The 15,900-nt window shown below is 58.7% G+C and overlaps 1 protein-coding gene across 1 annotated transcript in view; it reads left to right on the top strand.

Annotated features, from left to right (window-relative positions):
- The window catches only part of PLXND1 (plexin D1), a 52,845-nt gene that overhangs the window by 23,406 nt on the left and 13,539 nt on the right, over positions 1–15,900 (top strand). Inside the window, exons 7-20 of the mRNA XM_059940435.1 lie at positions 88–196; positions 622–724; positions 5,291–5,395; positions 7,943–8,032; positions 8,245–8,338; positions 9,290–9,444; positions 10,270–10,421; positions 11,297–11,396; positions 11,488–11,627; positions 12,391–12,558; positions 12,639–12,729; positions 12,904–13,167; positions 13,253–13,402; positions 14,286–14,400. Coding sequence (XP_059796418.1) covers positions 88–196; positions 622–724; positions 5,291–5,395; positions 7,943–8,032; positions 8,245–8,338; positions 9,290–9,444; positions 10,270–10,421; positions 11,297–11,396; positions 11,488–11,627; positions 12,391–12,558; positions 12,639–12,729; positions 12,904–13,167; positions 13,253–13,402; positions 14,286–14,400 — 1,836 coding nt within the window. The remainder of the gene's footprint in view (positions 1–87; positions 197–621; positions 725–5,290; positions 5,396–7,942; positions 8,033–8,244; positions 8,339–9,289; positions 9,445–10,269; positions 10,422–11,296; positions 11,397–11,487; positions 11,628–12,390; positions 12,559–12,638; positions 12,730–12,903; positions 13,168–13,252; positions 13,403–14,285; positions 14,401–15,900) is intronic.

Raw genomic sequence — 15,900 nt, 5'->3', positions numbered from 1 at the left:
GGGGGTCCTGATATCACAGCCTCTGACGTCGGTGGAGACCCCCTGCTCCCTTGTTCTTCTCTCCCTGGATCCCCTGCTCTGTTTCAGACCATGTGACCGTCGAGATGGCAGTGAGGGTCAACGGGCAGAACATCGTCAGGGCCAGTTTCACCATCTACGACTGCGGCCGCGTTGGGCAGGTGTATCCCCACACAGCGTGAGTGGGGCGGGGGCTGCTTCCAGGTGGCGGGAGGAGGTTCTGCTCCTGGGGAAGCCTGGGGAAGAGAAATGATGGTGTCCCAGAGGCAGACAGGACTCTTGGTTGTTCACTCGCCAGCACGTTTGTGCAACAAACTCGTCACCCAGTGCCCCTCATCTGTGAGCACCCAGGCTAGTAGAGGCCGAGAGAAGTGCTTTGATTACACTTAATTAACTTAGTCTCCTAAAGGCCCTGCTTGCCTATTTCCTCCTTGCATACCTCTTGCAGCAGGAAGCTCACTACCTAACAGAGTGCCCAGCCCCTCTCGGCAGCTCTGATGTTGAGAAAGACCTTTCCCTGTGCTGGGATCTGCACCCCTGGGTCCCAGTTCCTGGGCACGGGGGTTGGGAGCCGGGTAGCTGAGGGCCCCCCTTGTCTTCCAGCTGCACCAGCTGCCTGTCGGCACAGTGGCCCTGTTTCTGGTGCACCCAGCAGCACTCCTGTGTTTCCAACCAGTCTCGGTGTGAGGCGTCACCAAATCCCACGGTAAGCCAGGCCCAAGGGGTGCCCTCTGCCTCCAGTGGTCCATTTTTTCCCATTTAGTATGTTGAGAACATTTCCGTATCGTTAAATTTTCTTCCTTCGCTCCAGATTTAACAGCTGTGCCGGGCTCATCACCTCACAGTGCGTTTAACCAATCCCCTCTTGTTGGACACGCCGATCCTTCCTGTTTCTTTTTTGCGTTCTGATACGTCCAGGGCGCTGTGCACGGCCTTGATTATTCCCTGGAGACCAGTTCTTCAAAATGGCATTTTGGGGTGAAAGCCTGGCCATGTTTTTCACTTTTAGCTCGGCTGACCCCCAGAAAAGCCTGAGCCAGTTGACGCTTCCAGCTGTAGGAGGAGGCCCCTTTCTGCACATTGTGCTAGTTTTCAATTTCACCTTCAACATTTTCAGCAACCCTAGAGAGTACCAGCCCCCAGAGCAACTGAAGCCCCAGCCTCTTGGCTCTGGGCTCAGAGAACCTCGTCAGGAATCCCCAAAGCCTAGTCTGCCCATGGCAGGTGCCAACGAGCAATGCTGAGGAGGGACTTCATGGCCTGAGCCTGGAATCCTGTGGTCTCAGCCCCTCCTGCCTGAGCCTCAGAACTGCTTTGAGGAAGAGGTGTCCAGCAGGAGCAATGCTTAAACTCAGAGCAGTGATGCAGTAACGTGGGGTTTCCAGTGCTGGGAGAGAGGCCCGGTAGAGGCTGTGTGGCCAAATCCCAGGGGAGGCTCCGAGCCTCTGCAGTGGGCGGTGGGACTCCAGTCTAAGCCAGCCAGGACTCCTGCTCTCGTTTGGGGCCGACATCTCCTTCCGGCCCCAGCCCTGGGCTGTGTATACAGTAGAGACTTGATGAATGTCATTGTGAAACATTCATGCCGGCAGCCTGCCTCCTGTGCTCTACCCTAGGATACTGGGGCGAGGAGGACCCAGCCTCAACACTTCACTTATTGAGCACCTGTTGTATGCCTGGGTGTGTCCTAGGCACTGGGAAAGCGCCAGGTTAGACACAGTTCTGCCCTCCCCGTCGTGAACCCAGAACCTGAGGTGTGAGTTGTGGCTGTGTGATCCCGGGCAAGCTGCCAGACCTCTCTGTGCCTATTTCCCCGTCTGTAAAATGGAGCCTATTTCAAAGGCTGGGGCGGGCATCTGGAGTTACACCTGTCTGTAAGGTACCAACTTCATACTTGACACACAGTAGGTGGCCACTCTGCTGGGTGGGACAGGGAGGACTTCTCTGGGAGGGGAACCTTCTGCCGGGTCCTAACAGATGCACAGGAGCTCACCAGCCTGGAGGTGTATCTGTGGCAGTGCCCCCGTGAACCACTCTCTCCCAGGTCTGCGGCTCTGCAGGTCAGGGTTGAGCGGGGTGCAGAGGGGGCCTGTCTTAGAGGATTATGGCAATCCAGTGGGAAAAGAGGCAGCTCCCACGCTGGGCCTGCAGGAGCTTCTGAACCGATGCTTAATTTGGCGTTTAATTAAGTGCCAGTTAGCCGTGGAGGCGCCATGCCTCTGATCGGGCGGCAGGCAGCGGGGTCTGCACATCCTCCCGGACCCCTCAGGAGCTGGGAGGAGGCGGTAGGGCTTGGGCCAAGCCAGAGAGGTGTCTCTGGGAAGGCAGGTGCTAGGGGCTGAGTCTTCTCTCACTTCCCGTTCCCTCGTGGGCCCCAGAGGAAGGAAACCGGGGAGTGCAGAATGCCAGGCGGAGGGGAGGAGACTCAGGAAGGCGCCGCATCCTCCACTTTCAGTTGTCCAAGGAGGGTGTGGCCACCCCAAGGCGGTGTGACTTTCGGCCAGAAGCAAGGAGGGTTTGGGCAGATGGAAGGGGAGGGTCTCTTGGTGGGGAGCCTGGGTAGACGCCTCCATGAAGGTGGTTAGGAGCCGGTGGAGAGGGTAGTTTGGTGGGAATGCGGGGGAAGTTTACAGGGGCTGGGAGCGGTGCAGAAGGGCAGGGAAGGAACAGGTCAGGTGGGTTCAGGGTCCCAGGGCCACCCAGTGCTCCGCTGGATTGGGACCCCAGCTCTCAACTCTTGAGCTTAGAAAGACCTTGGGGGAGTCTGTGAACTCCAGTGTGGAGACAGGTGAGGCCCCCTGTGAAATGGCACACACTGGGCTCACATCTGGGCTTTCTGTGGCTCCTGGCATTGCTGCCCTGGCATCTGTTCCCCCAACTCCTGGTCTCCCGCCTTCTCAGCTCTGCCCAGAGTTCGGTCAGTCGGCCGTGGTTTCCTGAGCCTGCAGCTACGCTCTGGCAAAGGGGAGAAGCCGCTCGGCCTCTTTCTGCGGCATTGACGGCTCTGCTTGGGATGAGACAGAGAGGCCCCAATCCTTTGCGAGCAGGGAAGCCCTCGCTCAAACTGGCCTCAGCCCCAACAGAATCATGTGGCTTGTGTGAGTACAGAGTCTGAGGGGCGGCATCCCTTCAGGCACAGCTGGATCCAGGGGCTCCAACAGTGTCAGCAGGGCCTCCCCACCCCTCTGAGTGGCCTCCACTCTCAGGCAGGCCCTCCCCTCTTGGCAGCAAGATGGCCTCAGCAGCCCCGGGCAGGCTCCTGATCCCCCAGCAGCCCCAGGAGACTTTCTCGTTGGTTCTGCGGAAGTTCCAGGGGAACTGGGTCACGTTCACTCCCCATACCAATTGCTGAGTCCAGGACGGGCCTGGGTACCCGCCCATCCCTGGGGCTAGGAAGTAGGGTCAGCCCTCCCAAACCACAGGCCTGGGGGTTGAGGAAATTCCCCAATGGCCAAGGCAGACTTGGAGGCAGATGGTGGGGGGCTGGAAGCTGGCAGCAGATGTGCCAGCTGTCCCCAAGGAGGATTAGCCAACCCTGGGGGAGGTGCTGAAAGAGGGCAAAGATGCGCCCGCACTCTCAGCCTTGCTCCCACTCTGTAGAATGGGTACAAGCATCCAGGTGGCTGTGGGTTATAAGGATCAAGGGGAGTAGGGGCCCTCAGGGATGGTCCTGCGTCATTTCCTCTGGGGGCACTCTTGTGGAAGCTCCCCCTTCCCAAGCCCTCACCCCTCCAGCCCCCGCCGTTGGCCACCTACCCTCAGGTGGGGGGGAGCTGGGAGGACAGAGCCGCAGGGCCCCCAGCCAGCTGTGAAGCGGGCTGGCAGCGGCTGTGAAACCCGATTAGAAACATGTGGGTTCCATTCCCGGAAACTCCAGGGGGTTTACACATGGATGGCACAGCACAGCAGCTCAGAGAGAGACAGACTTGTGGGTCACACAGCGAGTGGACACCAGCTGCTACCTCCCAGCCCCACAGCGTGGTCAGCTGAGGAGGAGGAGGCCCCACCTGGGCCCAGCCATGTTGCCTCTTTGGCCAAGGCCCCTGTGGTCGACTCTCAGGGAAACTCACCAGTCTGGGCGAGGTTTCTGGCCTGGAGGTCAGCAAACATTCTGGACAACTAGAGCCCGCTGTGCTTGGGCAAACCACTTTGTTTCTCTGTGCCTCAATATCCTAGTCTGTAAAATGGGTGTAATGATGGTACCTTCCTCATAGGGTTGTTGGGAGAAGGATTTGTTGAATTAATACTGTGCAAAGTGCTCCAAAGTATCCAGGTGCACAGGGAGGGCTTTGTCAGCTGGCCGCTACTGCTGTCACTACCATGGTCACTTATGACCATGGTCAATGATAGTAAATATGGCTTTGGCATCCCTCGAGCTCTGGTTTTATGCTGGGCCCCTGAGGGTCCCCTGAAGGAGCTCCCTGTCTGATTAACAATAAGGAGTAAAGACCCCTGGTCCCTGGCCCTCAGTTTCAGGCCTCAGTCTCTGGCCCGAGAGTCAGACAGATGGGAATTCAAAGGGCAACTCTGCCCTCTGCCCTCAGGTAGCTCCCCTCCTCTCTGAACCTCGGGTTCATACCTCCCTCCCCCTTCCCTAACTTCCTTCCTTTTTTGAAGTCGCCTCTGTGGCTCCGTGGACGGAATGCGGATGTCCAGGCCCTCCGCAGGACTTCCCCGGAGCTGGCACCTCCACCCAGAGGCCTGTGACTCGCCCAGGCAATGGGGAGGGGTCTGGAGCCTGGCGGCACCAGGGCGCTCACAGCCTGTTTCCCGTGGGCTGTTCAGAAGTCTGGGGTTTCTCTTTTCTGAATCATTTATCGTGAGTTAACCTGGAAACCAGAACTCCAGAGCTGGGTGGAGTCCCAGAAAGTGGTAGAGCCCCTCATTTTACAGCTGGGAAAGGTGAGGCCCAGAGACGGGGAGGTTTCCTCTGAGAGGCACGCGGTGGAGCGGCCATGGGGACCCAGTTCCACTGGGCAGGGTACTGCATCTCTCTGTGCCTCAGTGTCCTCGTCTGCGAAATGGGGCCAATGCGTTCTCCTGCTCGTAGGTCTTGCCGTGAGGGTCAAGTGAGATGGTATGTGGGAGGCAGTGGGCACGCAGTCCTCGGTAGGTGTGGTTGGTACATTTTGTTAGTAGTGCTTCCTCACTTCCCCGGGCTGCCTGGTGCCTCCCCGGGGAGACGGGGCTGCGCAGGCTGGCTGGGGTGGTCGTGAACCCCGTCTCTTCCGAAATGCCCCAGTGCCAGCCCCACCTCCTTGGGTTTTGACTGCAGAGCCCTCAGGACTGCCCGCAGATCCTGCCCTCAGCCCTGGCTCCCATGCCCACGGGCAGCTCCCAGAGCATCCCGGTGCATCTGGCCAACGCCGCCTTCTTCCAGGTAAGTGAAGGCTGGGCGGGGGTGGGGCGGAGGGCTGGGAGAGTGTCGTCCCGGATGCGGGGACCCTGCTCTGGGCCCACCACCCATGCTTTGGTTTCCTTCCTCTGAGTTTCCAGGCTATGTTTGAGAAAGCCCCGCTGTGGTTGCACGGAGCTGGGGGAACAGGAAAGTGGGCGGGGAGGGCCAGGCCATGGGGACAGCAGGCCGCCCCCAGCACCTGCAGGAAAGCCTGGCCAGGACCCCCAGACCCTTCTACCCTCTAAGGCTCCCCTGACAGATCCAGGCCCAGCCCCGCCCAGTGCCGCAGCCCATGAGTGACACTGTCCATATTATGCCCGCCCTGCCCTAGCCCCCAGGCTGAGTTGTGACCCTGGACACACCTTCCCAGTTCGTGGCTGACATGTCTTCCCTGGAGAATGGCCAGAGAACCCCTTTGCCGTCCAGATGGGGAAAATGAGGCCTAGGAAGGGGACGCAGGTGCCTCCAGGTCACACGACGTAGGGCTGGACTTGCACCCTAGCCCTGGACTCCTTGTTGAGTGCTCTTCCCTACAACCAGTCTTCCCCTCCCCCTGCCCATCTGGGCTGGGGGAAGGGACACAGCCCCTTTCTGGGTCCCTCCTGGAGGAGCGTCCTGGGTGGGAAGTGTTGATGAGTCCTGGAAGCATGCCAGCCACCCCCTCCCCAGCTTCTGGGGACTTGCCATCTGTCGCTTCCACGGGGGAGCCGAGGCCCGTGACGGCTGTCACACGTGGGGGCCACATGCCAGGCATCTGGGATGCGTCAGGCAGCCTCGTGGCAGGGGCTGCAGCTCAGTGAGGGGCATGACGGTCCTGCCCTGGGCCCTCAAGCTCTTCCCTGCAATGGTTGGGAAGAGCCTCCAGGGGCAGCAAGGGGCCTGGACCCATGTGGAGGGCTGTGCCGCTCCCCTGGGCTACAGGAGCCTGGCATGGGGAGGCCCAAGGCCTGGGTTTGGGTCCTGGCTGCTGCTTTCAAGCTGTATAATCAGGGGGCACATGTCTGCTTCATGGGGCCTCAGTGATCCCAGCCCTCCTCCCCCCGGGCCTGCTTCTGGAACACTGAGGGTGGGGGTGGGCAGAGCCCCCTGCCTGGGCTCTGCAGCAGCGCTGTCCACTGAGCCTGCGCCCTGCAGAGCCCCAGGACAGGCTGGGCCTGCGGCCCTGAGCCCGGGACTCGGACGACAGACCCATCTCCCAGCTCAGCGTGGCAGGGACACGTGAGCTCTCAGCCCTATCAACAGCCACTTTCCTGTGTCAGTTTCAGAACGAAGCGGGGAGGGGGCAGGGCAGGGGAGTTGCTGACCTGCTATCTCCTCAGGGTGTCACATCTGCCAGCGACAGGGACATAAACAGGAAGTCCTGCCACGCGGCTGGCCTAACACACTCAAAACCCGGGTTTGTTCATTCAGCAGATATTTACTGATGCTGCTCCCGGAGGCCTGTGTTGGGCTGAGGGCAAGACGGGATTGGGGAATTGGCCCTGTTTAGTCTTTCAGCAAGCATTTATTGAGCACTTCTTGCATACTAATAACCGCCAGCATATATTAGGCACCCACAGTGTGCAACCCACTAAAGATAACAAGATCTCCAGTTTTCCTAGAATCCTGCAGAGTAGAGCAGCCTCTTTCTGTTGCAGAGTTTAGAAACCCGAGGCCCAGAGAGGAGGAGCCACTTGCATAGGGTCACACATCTAGGAGGTAGCAGAGGTGGGATTCGAACCTGGGTGGGCCTGTGTAAAGTAGAACCTGAGCTATTTCAGCTGCCATCTACTGCCCTTGGAGGTGTCAGAGGGGCTGAGACCCAGCCCCAACCCTCCCCAGTGGGTGGGGGGACAGGTGTAGACAGAGCCTGCACAGGGGATAAGGGTGGTCCTTGGCATACAGGGTCGGGGACAGGCTTTAGGAGCTTAATGGAGCCCCTGGCACACACCCAAATGTTCATTGCTGAATGGATGGATGATCAAGTGAGGGGTGCCCCTGTGATTTGAGGGGGGAGTCTGGGAAGGCTTTGAAACATGGGACATTTGAGCTGGATTTTGAAGGCTGTGTTGAGTTTTGCTGGGTGGAAGAATGGGCTTGGGCAAAGGCTGAGGGCAGGAGAGCCTGTGCTGTGTCGACATGTGTCCTGTGGCTGGTCCCAGGCCTTGTGGGGCAGCGGCGGGGGGGTGTTGACGTTAAAGGGCAGGTGGAGTCTCACTGGGATGAACCTTGGACGTCGGTCATGCTGAAGAGTCAGGGCTTTACCCGCGGAGTGAAAGGCCCCGGGTTTAGGCCATTGGGAGATGTTGGTGAGACTTTTAGTGGCATGGAGAGAGCACAAGGCCAAGGTTCTAGGTGTTCCTGTACCCCCTGCCTCCATCGAACACTGGACATGGAGGCCAGGAAGGACATCCTGGAGGAGGTGCAGCCCAGGCAAAGGCCTGATAGTAGGACCACGCCCACTCTTCAGGACAGCAGTGTCTGATGTCCTGATGGAGGTACAGGGCAGGGGGTGCTGACCTGACTCTCCCCAACCCCCATCTCCCAAAGGGTGCCGCGCTTGAATGTAGCTTTGGTCAAGAAGAGATCTTTGAGGCTGTGTGGGTGAATCAATCAGCTGTATGCTGCAACCAAGTGGTGGTGAGTGGTGTAGCTTTAACGGCGGGAGTCGGGGGCAGAGGGGAAGGGGAGGCCTGCCGCAAGTCCAGATCCTACACTCCTTCCTTTCTACCTCCTCTTTTTGGACCCCCTGCCCCCAGTAGCCCTGCCCTCATCTGTCTCCCTGACACCCCTCCCCCAACAAAGACCCGACACCATTCACACCTCTCACGGTTTTTCCTGTCCTTTTGCAGCTGCACACAACCCAGAAGAGCCAGGTGTTTCCACTCAGCCTCCAACTAAAGGGGCGGCCAGCCCGATTCCTGGACAGCCCTGACCACATGGCAGGTGGGAGCGCCTCACATGGCCTCAGGGGACTCAGCCGCGGTGGGTGGGACGCAGCCTTGGGGGACTCATTCCTGTGCTCAGGTGTCCACCTTGCCGTTCCCTAACACACACGCTCTCTCAGATCCCAGCCCGGCCTTTCTGTGCCTGGTCAGTTACTCAGCGCTTGATTATCGAGCAGCTGCTCTGGGCAGGCACCACGCCCTCGGGGCATCTCCAGGCCAGTGGCTGTGCAGCCCCAGGTACTTACTTACCCTTCCCTTTGTGAGCCTCATCGTCCTCATATGAAGCAAGGGCAGAGGCCCTTTCGCAGAGGGTGTGGTGAGGATTTGCTGAGATGATGCACACGAAGCCTTGCAAGGGTGTCTGGGACACAGTCTGTGCCCCTATATGGTGGTTGGTGTCTTTGCTCTTATTATATGTACTGAATCAACTCTCCAAGGACCTGTCTGTTCATGGGGAGTCTCAGACATCTCGGTGGACATGGGCACCCCCCACATCCATACTATGAAGGTCCCAGACAGAAGCCCCAGAACCACCCTGCACACCCTGAGGCCCTGGAGAACTGGCCCTGCAGTCCTTCTCGTGCCAGTCTGAGGATCTGGTCTGAGGCTCACAGAGCCCGCATTGCTCAGTGGTTCCCTAGCATCCTGGAGCTCCGTGGGGGCTCAGGAGACCCACTCGGGCCTGGGTATGAATCCCGCTCTGCTACGCACAGGCTGTGTGACCTTGGGCAAGTTACTCTACTTCTCTGAGCCTCATGTCTTTGTCAAATGGAGCTAATAAACAGCTCCCGCTGGATAGAGTCACAGGAAGGATGAATGTTAATGGGGCTGTGGCTGCACTGTGCTTAGCACAGCCCCCAGGGGGTTTGGAGAAAACTAAGAACTTCATGGGGTCCTGACCCTAAGAACAGGACCCTGCTGACCTGTGCTGCCTCCGTGTCTCCCGCAGTGGAGGTCTATAACTGCGCCATGGGCAGCCCCGACTGTTCCCAGTGCCTGGGCCGGGAGGACCTGGGCCACCTGTGTGTGTGGAGTGACGGCTGCCGCCTGCGGGGGACCCTGCAGCCCCTGCCTGACACCTGCCCCGCCCCCGAGATCCGAGCGGTAAGCACCCCGCCCCCACCTCCCCGCTCTGAAGCCCGTTGCACCCACACGCCTGAATGTGCACACGTACAGCGCCCACGTGGGCTCAGGGACCCGCAGCACGCGTGCTTGCACACACCCAGGCCCATGCGCACTGTGTTACCCCCTGAGCACCTGCTGGGTGCCAGGCCCTGCCCGGTGCTAGAGACACAGCAGGGAACGAAACAAGTACCTGCCTTCATAGAGCTAACGTTTTAGTTGGGGTTAGGGGACAATAATGAGAAAGGAAATAGTTTACATAGAGAAGGTGGTAAGTGCTACAGCAGGGCAGGGCGGGGGCATTGGGAGTCTGGGGTGAAAGAGATGCTGGGGCTGATTGACTCCAAATTTTATAGCGAGGTCAGGGAAACCTTGCTGATAAGGTGAAAATGGGGGCTGCCAGTAACTCCGAAGCCTCAGTTTTAATTAAGAAAAAAATCTCAGGGAAGGAGTCTGTTTGGCTTAGCCTGGGTCAGGTGCCCATCCCAGGCCCAGTCAGCTCTGGTTGGGATGTAGGGGCATGTGGTCAGACATGGCCGCTGGGAGTGGACCTCGGTGTCCCCAGGAGATGCCCCTCAAATAGCACTGACTCTGTCCCTATGCACTGGTGTCCCCAGGCCCAAGCCGGCTCAGTATCACAAATGCACATCCTCTCTGGCAGCCCCAGTGACCTGCCAAGTGGCTGGCGGTGCCAGCGCTCTCAGAGCCTCCCCTCAGTGATGGGTCTGCCTGGCCCTGCCTCCCCGGGAGCCTGCCAGCATCCCAGCCTCTGAACCCCATTCGCCCCTTTCTCCGGTCGCCTGGCAGGTTGAGCCCCTGAGTGGCCCCTTGGACGGCGGGACCCTGCTGACCATCCGCGGCAGGAACCTGGGCCGGCGGCTCAGCGACGTGGTCCGTGGAGTGTGGATTGGCAGCGTGGCCTGTGAGCCGCTGGCCGACAGATACACGGTGTCAGAGGAGTGAGTAGAGGGCAGTGCCTGGAGCCATTCTGAGTGACCGCAGGCCCCGCCCCACCCCACCCGGAAGTGCCAACTGCATCTCTGCCCTCCCCTCTCCCTTTTCTTCTCCCCCCTCCCCCCTCTGCCGTCCCACTCTCCTCGGCACCCTTCTGCTCCCCAGAAGTCACTCACTCCTGGGTCTCCCGGACTTTGCTCAGGCCATTCCCACCATGCGTCCTGCCCTTTCCTGCTCGGGACACCACTCCAGCGCCTGCTCCCCTGGGAAGCCCTCCCGTGTTCCCCTAGACCAGCCCTACCTCCACGGAAGCCTTGCTCCGATGAAAAAAATTGCTGCTAAGAAAGTGTGGGGAGCCGCTGGTGTGGTGCAGAGGTCTGGGCCTGCAGCTGTGGGGCCTGGCCCGGAGGGCAGGGAATGAGCTGGGTTTCCTTTCCGAAGGCTGTAAGTCAGGCTTGCAGATAAGGCCGTCAGTCTCCCAGCCCAGCAAATGTTCTCATGGTTGGAGAGCTTTCAAATATCCCCAAAGACCATCTTATCCAATCCCCTTGTCTTATAGATGCAGAACTGTCGTAAACTCAGGTCGGGGGTGGTCCCGGGGAAGAGCTTGGCACCAGGGTGACACCTGGGGGACTCAGTGGCTGTTTTCCAACTGATAGGGAATTGTCTCAGTATTTTGACATGGGTAATGCCGTTGGGTGTCCTGGCCAAATGCCAGCGCCAGGTGTGAGTGGGCGGGTGGGTGGCTGAGTGCAAGGATGGGGCGCTCACACTCCCTGGGGGTGGAGCAGGGGCCACTGTTTGAGGGAGAAACCAGATGGCACCTGCCTGGGCCCCCAGGATCCGCTGGCTGCTCCTTGACCAGAGTTGCCTCCCCCAGGATCGTGTGTGCCACGGGGCCAGCCCCAGCGGCGTTCTCGGACGTGGTGACGGTGAACGCCTCCAAGGAGGGCAGGTCACGGGAGCGCTTCTCCTACGTGGTAAGGGAGGCTGCAGCCTACCCCCCTGCCCACCCTGCCAGGCTCACCCCGGGCTGGCCTGAGGCCTGACCGCCTGCCTTCCTCCCCACAGCTGCCCCTGGTTCACTCCCTGGAGCCTGCCATGGGCCCCAAGGCAGGGGGCACCAGGATCACCATCCACGGGAGCGACCTCCATGTGGGCTCCGAGCTCCAGGTCCTGGTGAATGACACGGAGCCCTGCATGGAGCTGGTGTAAGCCCCTGGGCCGGGGGGCTGGAGGGCTGGGGGTGATGTCCTTGCACCAGGCATCACCAGGGACTTCACTGGCTGTGTCCCCTTGGCCAAGCCCCTTCCTCTTTCTGAGCCTCAATTTTCTCAGCCGGTAAGAACAGTACCAGTGACTTGTGGGAAGTGCTGCGCCCAGCATACAGTAGGTACTTCATAAGTGACCTTAACCTGCAGGGAAAATGGTGATGATTGTACACACTCTGAGAGCTGCTGCTGGCCCAGGGGTGTGGCCAGTGGCAGGGTTCTGGTCCAGAACCTCTTGGTGAAATACTTGTCTTTATTATGCACTTAACGTGTACCAGGTGCCATTGATGGGCATTGCTGTGGATACCAAGATGAGCCCAACAGTCTCAGCCCTCAGGGTACAGCAGACACTGTCACAGGAGCTAGGAACATCCAGGGGGGTCAGAATTGGGAGAAGTCAGAGCTTCCAGGGCTGTGGGCACAGGGCCCTCACCGGGGCGGGAGCCAGGAGAGGGTCTCTGGGAAGGCTTCTTGGAGGAGGTGGGATGGGGCAGGTCAGAGAAGAGAAGGCAGGGTGTCCAAGGTGGGGCAGACAGCCCAAGCAAAGGTGCGGCAGTGGGAATGTGGAAACAAGATTTCTGTATGAGGTGGGGGCCAGGTGAGCAGGCCTGGACCCCAGGCCACGTGCCCCAGGTGACGGGGTGCTGGTCGCTGGGGAGTGACGGAGGCGGGTTCCTGCTGACGAGGCCCGCGTCCTCCGCAGGCGCACGGACACCAGCATCACCTGCACGGTGCCTGGGGGTGCCCTGCCGGCCCCCGTGCCCGTGTGCGTGCGCTTCGAGCGCCGCGGCTGCGTGCACGGCAACCTCACCTTCTGGTACAAGCGGAACCCGGTCATCACGGCCATCAGTCCCCGCCGCAGCCACGTCAGGTGAGACCTGGACGTGACCCCAGGCCAGGGCACTCTCCGGGGCTGCACCTGGGCTCACGGAGCTTGCTGTCCCCCCGCAGTGGCGGCAGGACCATCACGGTGGCCGGCGAGCGTTTCCACATGGTGCAGAAGGTGTCCATGGCCGTGCACCACATCGGCCGGGAGCCCACGGTGAGGGCGGGGCCCCGGCAGGCAGGGCTGGTTGCGGCCCCGGCTGACCAGGCGTCACTCCGCCACATCTCCTCATCTCTGCCTCTCCTGTCTCTGCCTCTCTCTCTCCCCCTCTTTTTCCACATCTGACTATCCCTCCCGTCCCCCACCTTGGCCCCGGCCCCCCTCAACCAGCTCTGCAAGGTTCTTAACTCCACCCTCATCACCTGCCCATCGCCCGGGGCCCTGAGCAATGCCTCAGCCCCCGTGGACTTCTTCCTCAACGGCCGGGCCTACGCAGACGAGGCAGCCGTGGACGAGGAGCTCCTGGACCCCGAGGAGGCCCAGCGGGGCAGCAGGTTCCGCCTGGACTACCTCCCTGACCCACAGTTCTCCACGGCGAAGAGGGAGAAGTGGATCAAGCACCACCCCGGGGAGCCCCTCACCCTGGTCATCCACGTGAGTGCCAGTGGGTGCCAGGTGGGGGCCGTGAGCAGGCCGGGCTTAGCCACAGGCCTCACGAGCACCCCTTCTGCTCCCACAGAAGGAGCAGGACGGCCTGGGCCTCGAGAGCCACGAGTACCGGGTCAAGATTGGCCAGGTGGCCTGTGACATACAGATCGTCTCCGAAAGAGTCATCCACTGCTCGGTCAACGAGTCCCTGGGCACAGCAGAGGGGCAGCTGCCCATCACGGTGAGTGGACGGGGCACTAGAGGCAGAGGTGGGCTTGGCCCCCAGTCTTGCCCCAAGTGCCTGAGCATCTGCCCCCTGCCCGGCACGTCTCAGCTAATCATTGTCATGCTCAGAAGCTTAGACAACCAGGGCAAAGAGGAGCTTTACCTCCCCACTTGGGCTTTACCTCCCCACTTGGCAGATGAGGAAACTGAGACCCAAAAACTTAGTGACCTGTTCAAGGTCAGTGATCAGCCCCAGCTGACTCTCAGAGGCCATGACAAGTTGTCCCCGTTCCACTTGTTGCTCTACCCAGAGTCTGGGCCGCCAGTCGCCATGCCGAGTCATGGAGGGAGGGAAGCAGGAGTGGAGAGAGGGCCCAGAACATGGGATCTCTTCTGCACTGTACCTGCTTGCATGCCTCCTGAGATGGGGCGCTCACTCCCTCCCAGGTGGCACATGCCACCCAGGATGGCTCTGACTGCAAAAGCTCCCTTTCACCTGTACCCCAGTCCCAGTTCTGCCTTTTGAGTCCTAAGAACTCACCTGCTCCCCTGGTCCTTGGGCAGCCCTACAGATACTTCAGGACATGGCCAGGCTCTATGAACTGCCCGGCCACCGGCTCTTTGGCTCCTCCTCCCAGGCTGTAATAATAATCACAGTTGCCTGTATTTATTGAGTCTCCCTTCTGTGCCAGGCTCGGGACTAAGGGCTTGACAGGCATCATCTCATTTAGCCCTCATAGCATCCCCAGGAGATGGGTGGGGCTCTCTCTGTCTTATACTTGTGGCATCTGAGGCTCAGAGAGGTTAGGTGCCTTGCTCAAGACCACACAGCTAGTGAGGAGAAGAGTCAGGGCGTAAGTCCAGGGAAGATACAACCCCCTCCCCCCACCTCTGTGCAGATCCAGGTAGGGAACTTCAACCAGACCATCGCCACGCTGCAGCTGGGGGGCAGTGAGACCGCCATCATCGTGTCCATTGTCATCTGTAGTGTCCTGCTGCTGCTGTCCGTGGTTGGTAAGGAGCCCCACCCTCATGTCGCTTTGCGGGGGGCAGACCTACCCCACTTTGCCTCAGCCCGTCTGAAGATCCGTGGGTAGGAGAGAAGGCATAGTGGGCCGGGGCAGACTGAACAAAGGCGTGAAGGTAGGAACGGGTGAGGCGCTCAGAGGTGGTGAGGAGTGTGCCCCAGCGACAGCACAAAGGGTGGAGGACAGCAGCTGTTGAGAAGCGTGCTGGGCCCAGACGATGGGCCCTGAGTGCCACGCAGAGGGATTCGGAACCTTGTTCTCCAGTCAGTAGGGCCTGCTGAAGGTACTTATAAGAGGGCTGTTCAGGGAAGATTAACCTTCCTCTTAGCTAGGCTATACCACTATTAAAATAATGGTTATGAAAGTAATGTATTCAATGTAGCATGGAAATTGAAGCCCTCATAAACTGCTGGTGGGAATTTAAATGGTGCCATTGCCGTGGCAAACGCTCTGGCAGTTCCTCGCCATGTTAAATAAAGTTACCGTGTGACCCAGCAGTCCCCGTCCTGGGTATCTGCCCAAGAGAAATGAAAACATATGTCCATACAGGCACCTGTGCATGAATGTTCATAGCAGCATTATTCATCACCAAAAGTGGCAACAGCCCAAATGTCTATCAGCTGATGAATGGATAAAGAAAATACGGTTTATCCATACCATGGGATAGTATTAAGCCATAAAAAGGAGTATATATATTTTATACATCTCGTTGTATGATATATATAGATAGATATATTACATCTCAGAGAGGGGTTATAAGTACTGCTTTGTAATTTTTTAGAAGTTCTGACACGTGGTACAGCATGGATGCCCCTTGAGGATGTCATGATAAGTGAAAGATGCCAGACATAAAAGATCACATAGTTTGATTCCGTTTATATGAAATGTCCAGAATAGGTAAATCGATAAAGACAGAAAGCAAATTAGTGGTTGCCAGGGGCAGGAGGAGAGTGGATGGGGACTGACTACTTGTGGTTATGGGTCTTCAAGGGGCAGGGAAAGTGCGCTAAAATTAGGTAGTGGTGATGGTTACACAACCCTGTGAATATACTAAAAGCCATTAAATTGTATGCTTTACATGGATAGACTATATGGCATATGCATTATATCTCAATAAAATTGTTTTTAAAAAAGTAATATATTCAATATAGAAAATTTAGGGAAAACTGGGATAGAATATATAATATATAAAAATATTATATATATATATATTTTTGGCTGCGTTGGGTCTTTGTTGCTGTGCATGGGCTTTCTTTAGTTGCGGCGAGCGGGGGCTACTCTTCGTTGCGGTGCGTGGGCTTCTCATTGCGGTGGCTTCTCTTGTTTCGGAGCACGGGCTCTAGGCGCGCGGGCTTCAGTAGTTGTGGTGTGCAGGGTCAGTAGTTGTGGCTTGTGGGCTCTAGAGCTCAGGCTTAGTAGTTATGGCGCACGGGCTTAGTGGGATCCGCGGCATGTGGGATCTTTCCCGACCAGAGCACGAACCCAT

Source organism: Balaenoptera ricei, chromosome 11 (assembly GCF_028023285.1).
Source record: "Balaenoptera ricei isolate mBalRic1 chromosome 11, mBalRic1.hap2, whole genome shotgun sequence".
NCBI classification, from domain to species: domain Eukaryota; kingdom Metazoa; phylum Chordata; class Mammalia; order Artiodactyla; family Balaenopteridae; genus Balaenoptera; species Balaenoptera ricei.
The sequence above is the reverse complement of the archived record's forward strand: the minus strand, read 5'-3'. Positions and strand labels throughout refer to the sequence as shown.